Source organism: Plasmodium fragile (genome assembly GCF_000956335.1).
Source record: "Plasmodium fragile strain nilgiri unplaced genomic scaffold supercont1.13, whole genome shotgun sequence".
NCBI classification, from domain to species: Eukaryota; Apicomplexa; class Aconoidasida; order Haemosporida; family Plasmodiidae; genus Plasmodium; species Plasmodium fragile.
The window spans coordinates 208,416-214,957 of record NW_012192593.1 but is presented as its reverse complement, the minus strand read 5'-3'; the positions used below and the strand labels follow the sequence as shown (position 1 = coordinate 214,957).

The 6,542-nt window shown below is 43.3% G+C and overlaps 2 protein-coding genes across 2 annotated transcripts; one reads left to right on the top strand and one right to left on the bottom strand.

Moving 5' to 3' along the window:
* Positions 1–1,216: 1,216 nt before the first annotated feature.
* On the top strand, positions 1,217–2,614 carry AK88_01513 (uncharacterized protein; the record flags this gene model as incomplete). Its single annotated transcript, XM_012479148.1, has 1 exon — positions 1,217–2,614. The coding sequence occupies one exon, from the start codon at positions 1,217–1,219 to the stop codon at positions 2,612–2,614; it is 1,398 nt and encodes a 465-aa protein (XP_012334571.1).
* Positions 2,615–3,478: 864 nt separating this feature from the next.
* Positions 3,479–4,372, bottom strand: AK88_01512 (uncharacterized protein; the record flags this gene model as incomplete). Its single annotated transcript, XM_012479147.1, has 1 exon — positions 3,479–4,372. The coding sequence occupies one exon, from the start codon at positions 4,370–4,372 to the stop codon at positions 3,479–3,481; it is 894 nt and encodes a 297-aa protein (XP_012334570.1).
* Positions 4,373–6,542: the final 2,170 nt, after the last annotated feature.

The following is a 6,542-nucleotide window of genomic DNA, read 5'->3' as shown; positions in this document are numbered from 1 at the left end:
CACCCTCACGAAATACGTCTCATTTTTAAAGCCTATTTGGGGACTCCATATTCATACCCTTCCACGGAGGTGTTGGACAAAAGGTTAAGCAATCCGTGTGTGATGGAAAAAAAAAAAAAAAAAAAAAAAAAAACCAAAAGTACACGACTGTGAAAAAAAAAAAAAAAAAAAAAAAAAAGTCCCTGTTGGCAGAAAAATAACCAAACACAATAAATACCAACTGTGGTGAAAATGGGAAAGGTCCTAATATATCTGACTAAGCAAGTTGTCCCTCCGAGGAAAACACACATTCATCTCAAATGTGCTTGGTGAACATGTGCAGTGTGACCCTCCATTCCCTTTTGTATGTGCCTACAGCTGTGTCACCAAGTCTATACGCGCGCTCAGTGGTTTCCATTTTGCCTGCACAAGTCATATGCACTTATTTGCAAACGCCTGTACCACTTTTGTGCAATTGACTTTATGCATTGCAGGGGGGGGAGGGTCATTCCAGCATGTGACTGAAACGCGTATTATTATTTCCTATAAGAATTATTTACTTTTTATGATTGGAATTAATTTTCGCTTTTACTTTTTTGTAGGCACATGCATAAGCACACCTACGCATGGAGGAGGGAAAATAAAAAAAAAAAAAAAAAGCACACATATATACGTAGGCCTATATGTGCGTACATATACGTCCCTACATGTATCCGGAGGCGTGCGCATGCACATGTGCATATGCTCGGTGTCTAAGTGGTCAAGTACTTTGGTTTGGCCTTATGTGGGATGGAAGAAAAAATCGAGCAGGCCTTGCGGCGCAAAAAAAGGGGGAAATATGGAACACAGCAATAAAAGGAATAAATGGAATAAATGAAAAAAAAGGGAAGAGTTCGCAAAATTGCAAAGCCGAAAAATAGCGAAGCAGCAAAACTGCAAATCTACAGAACTGCGAAAAGGCAAACCGCGCGAAGCACTCGAGCGCGACGAACGGTGAAACCGCCTCACTGCGCCCTAAAATAAAAAAGCAAACGAACGGCTTACGCCAAATCTGCGCTCTGGCTGTAACGTAGGAAGGACAACGGGCAGGCAGCAACCTACAGTTAAGATGAAATTATGCGGGGCTGTTTTTTTCCTCCTCGTAGTGTGTGCCCTTCACTTGGTTGCGTGCCGATCGGGGGGAGATGATGATGTGGGGACAGTTGGACCGGTGGAAAAAACACCGGAGGGGGAAAGCATGGGAGTGCCCAACAATGGGAAGACCTTCAGTGAGAAGAGCACCAATGTGGGGGGAGACGCAAGTCAGCCAGAGACCAAAAAAATGCACAGATTGGTTAATGAAGAGAAGGGGGTGCAGGACGGGGGCAAGAGCGAAGCCGAGGAGGAACTGAAGAAAGCCAAGGAGGATGTGCAAAAGGCTAAAGACCTCGCTCACGAATGCGAAAAGGAAAAAAAGGAATCCCTGATGGCAGCAAAAACTGCACAGAACAACCTGCAGGAGTGTACCTATAGTAGCGGGGTAGACCTCACTCAGTGCAAAGCAGAGCTGAGTGATCGAGAAAAGCACCTGTACGTGTGCAGGGAAAACGAAGACAAGTGTTATGCTAAAATAAAGTATATGGGCAAACAGCACGAGGAAAGGGTAAGTAGGAAGGAAAACGAAACAGCAGAGTTGAGGAAGAAGGTACTAAGGTTAGAAAAGGCTCTGGAGGAGATGGAGCTGGAGTTGAAGATGAAGAATCACGCAGATGATAGTAAAAGTCACAACGAGGACAAAGACAGCAACTACCTAATTTCATTCCCTATGGTGCGAAGTTATTTCATAAAGGTATTAAAAATATACAAAACATTTTATATAATAATGTTCGAACAGACTAACTTATTAGGGTTCCTCTCCCAATTAGCCCTCCATAAGGATGCCATGATGACACACCTCAAGCTTTGTGGAAGGCGTACAATGCAAAAGCTTCATCAGTACAAAACCTTCATTGGAGAATGTGATTGGGTGACTCGACTTTTAAACCTTTACGAAGATTCATCTCTGAGTCAGTATGTACAGTTGATTAAAAGGAAAGCTGGAAATTTTGTCTTTACGGCAAGGCGATTGTTCCTGCAAAAAGTGGTGCACCCTGTGAGTCGGAACATCTACCCCCAGATGACACAATCGATGAGGAATAAATACATGAACATCAATTGGGATCTGTTCTTGCACAAGTTACATAACAATTCTCAAGTCCTAGTGGTGAAGTTAAATTCTATAAACCCAGAACTGCAAGGTATTATTTCCCCTCGGTTGGAAGATCAGCTTATTTTGCTCATTTTCTTCACAGCGGTGAATATCATTCACTTGTACTTATTTTTTTATTTATTGTTCCTTTTGATTAAGCTATTGAAGAGGGTGAGTATGTATATGTTCATGTGGAGTTACGTGTTCTTGTCGGTGGCTTATCGATGTACCGTCTTTGTGCTGACGCTGCCAATACGGCCGTTCATGCGGAAGCGGGGCAAGCGCAGTAGGAAGGTGTACCGCAGGCACGATGAGAGGACTTGCGCGAACCCGGAGCGTATCTCGTACCAGCATCAGGAGATTAAGAAGGTGCACAAGGGGCATAGCGTCCACCAGCGGAGGGGGTGACACGAGGCGCGGCAACGGAATTGTGATGCGCCGCTTCGCTTCGCCCTTGTTTCTGTTCCTGGTTTGTTTGTCGACTGGCGCGCCGATGCTTGTTTATAGGCGTAGTACACACGCACACACACATGCCTTCCCCGTGGCGCGGCTTGAACATTTACCACCGTCTGCTGTGCGAGGGATGGGACACGCTCTGCAGGGGAGGAGGCCTCAGCTAGTTTTGCGACGAATTATGCGGCCATTTGGGGGAGCTGTATATCAGTCCGTAGGAACATCTCTTTATTAACAACTGCAGCGCGCACCTTTTTTATGTGTCCCCGTGTTGCACGTGCCGTCTTGTCCCCCTGCACCTTATCCTGGTGTAGTTAACCATAATTAACACTTGCACCTTTTCTACATTTTTATTTTATATTATTTTTATTTTTATTTATTCTTATTTATTTTTTTTTTTTTAAGTTTAAGTGGGATCCACCAACTTGCGTCAGTTGAAGAGTACATCAATGTAGGGGCATTCCAATGTTGGGATTCCCCTTACTGTTTATGGGTTTTTTTTTTTTTTTTTATATTTTCCCCTTTGCTTGTGTACCCTTTTTCCAACGGTGCGCGCAGTTACCCTTGGCAACTGCTTCTCCGATGAACTCATTCTCCGTTCAGCTAAGCAACAACAAAAACGGGGAAGACGCGGCGGAACGCAGTTTGGGGGGAATCCACGGGGAGATTTTCGTCCCCCCCTCACAAAAAAAAAAGAAAAAAAATACACAAACATATATGTATGCAAATGTGCACAAAAAGGCGCACAAAAAGGAGGACAAAAAAAAAAACGCACACATGTACGTAGACAAACGGATGTACCCCTGAGGGGCGCCCAACTCAAGGGGCCCGCTTCTTAATATTATTCTCGTACACCTTCCGTTCCACATTTTCGCTGAAAATTTTATTTTCCAAATAATTTTGCCCTGCCTTTAACTTTTCCTCATCAATGGCATTGGCCATTTTATAATAGACCCAATCTTCAGTGGACTTATCGACTGTGTTGATCTGTTTATTTTCTTGTATGTTCTGAATAAGCTGATCAATATTTGCAAAATTTCCTCCTATGTTCATTTTGTCCTTCATTTTGAGGTAGCGTTTATAAGAGGAGGAAGTTTTGTCGATTTTTTTTTGGACCGTGTATACTTTTCCTGCGTACATATATTTTTTTTCTACCTGTACAGAATTATTTTCGTAAAAATTTTCCAGGGCATTTTTCACCACACTTGAGATGTCGCTATTGTACTCTTTGTTGCGGCACTTCTCTTTGAATGCCTTTATGTCCATCTCGGGGGATGTTTCATTTCCACCAAATGCCGGCGAATACTTGTTCAAATGGTCGTGCAACTTCTGCTTGGTGTTGTAGTTTTTCTCCTCCTGAGGATACTTCTTGTGGAATTGCAAGAGGAAGTCTTCATCGCTAACTGACTTTTCGTGTTTGTACAGCTGTTCATACTCCCTATTAATGTCGTGGTAAGTTTTTTCAATTTTTTCCTTTATGATTGAATTTTTTATAATGCTTTTAATCAACTTTGGATTTTTTTCATTTTTCCTTTTGTTTCTCTTCGCCTTCCCTAGACTGCTCACTAGGTCCTTGCCATCCTCCTGCAGCTCCTCCTTTACTTCATCGGACAGCTCTCCGTCCTCCAGCTCCTTCTGCAGCTCCGCCTCGACGTCGTAGTTATCGTCCTCCTCGTCGGACGAGGGAAATTCCATGGTCATGATGGTAGCCATCTTTTCCCCACGTGGTTCACAATTAGGCTCATTGGCGATGGGTGAAACTGTCCCCGCGCAGCGCACTTTACCCGTTTTCGCAAAACTGAGTCGCAGTGGCGCGTGCGTGGGCTGCTACATGAAGCTCACCCATTCACATGGCTACACGAGCACGATGTCCGCAAGCAACCATATGAGGACAACAGATTCTACACCCGCAGGGCTAACTACAATTAGGATAATTGCCCACGAGCCGCGGTAAAGGAGCACCTATAATTGCTTTCCCCGTTTTGTAAAACTAAAATAGGGGCATTTTTTTTTTTTTTTTTCCTTTTTAACTGTCAACAAGTGCTCTAAATTTGCTGTTGCGCCCCCGGTTTGGTGATACCTCATGGGCAAAGCGACATGACTGTAAAGAAGCAGAGGGAAGGGCTATACAGATTCGCCTTCAACATAACAGAACAATTTGAGTGAAAATTCTTTTTTTTGTAAATCTATCTTGGGTTAAAAGGATTGCCCATATTTTTTGCTGTTTCATTTTTTTTGGGTCGGCGAGAACTTCTCGTGGTGCACGAATTTAAGTCGAGTTTTTTTTTTTTTTTTTTTATTTAGTGGGGCGGGTTCGGATGGGGGGAGGTTCAATTTTCCCCAGCATATGGCCCATTTACTGGTAAGGCTTATGGCCGTATTGCCAGGCACGCGTGGCAAAATTATTGTGTATAATGTGTAGGGTGAAAATGCGGAGTTTTTTTTTTTTTTTTTTTTTTTTTTTTGTGAGCATTTTTTTAAACTTATTGCGTTGATCGCGAGTCGTTAGAGTGGAGGGGAGAGGTCTCTTCCTTTATCATGCCTTGCTGTATTACTATTTTTCCCCTTTTTTTTCGTTATTTTTATTTATTTTTATTACTTTTTTTTTTCCTTGTCGAATTCGTCTTCACATGAACCATTCTCCAAAATGTTACACACGGAACACACATATAAGTGAAATGGTCTCAACGGATGAGGGAAGAAGCGCTCGTTTTTTAATAACCAGGGGGAGAGGAGTTTTTAAATGTGACCCCAGGTGACAGCAGATTGAGACGCACGGAAATTTCACCTTCAGTTGAATTTCCCATGTTTGTGCGAGCCAGAGAAGAAGCGGCATTGGTTGGCCATATGGCCGTTTATCCTAACATCGTTGCCGCCCTCATGTGGTGCGCCCGCATACTGTGCAAATGTGCATCGGGCCTTCCTCCCCGTTCGAATGCTTTCTTCTGTACCTGCCTAGGCCATACACTTGCGTACACTTGCATACACGCATAAATGTGAATTTTCAGTGTCGCGAGTGAGGAGCAAAACTGTACTTGCTAAACCGTATGGCCGTATTGCCAGGCACGCGTGGCAAAATTATTGTGTATAATGTGTAGGGTGAAAATGCGGTTTTTTTTTTTTTTTTTTTTTTTTTTTTTTTGTGAGCATTTTTTTAAACTTATTGCGTTGATCGCGAGTCGTTAGAGTGGAGGGGAGAGGTCTCTTCCTTTATCATGCCTTGCTGTATTACTATTTTTCCCCTTTTTTTTCGTTATTTTTATTTATTTTTATTACTTTTTTTTTTCCTTGTCGAATTCGTCTTCACATGAACCATTCTCCAAAATGTTACACACGGAACACACATATAAGTGAAATGGTCTCAACGGATGAGGGAAGAAGCGCTCGTTTTTTAATAACCAGGGGGAGAGGAGTTTTTAAATGTGACCCCAGGTGACAGCAGATTGAGACGCACGGAAATTTCACCTTCAGTTGAATTTCCCATGTTTGTGCGAGCCAGAGAAGAAGCGGCATTGGTTGGCCATATGGCCGTTTATCCTAACATCGTTGCCGCCCTCATGTGGTGCGCCCGCATACTGTGCAAATGTGCATCGGGCCTTCCTCCCCGTTCGAATGCTTTCTTCTGTACCTGCCTAGGCCATACACTTGCGTACACTTGCATACACGCATAAATGTGAATTTTCAGTGTCGCGAGTGAGGAGCAAAACTGTACTTGCTGCACACACATGATATATTTTTTTTTTTTTTTTGTCACAACAGAGCGACGAATTGATCAATCAGGAGATACGTCGCATGACCAGCGTGTACTCATCTGCGACAAGGCGAAGGGCTGTGTGAACGCACATGAGATGATAAGTCCCCTCCCGCTTGGGAGCATTTAAAG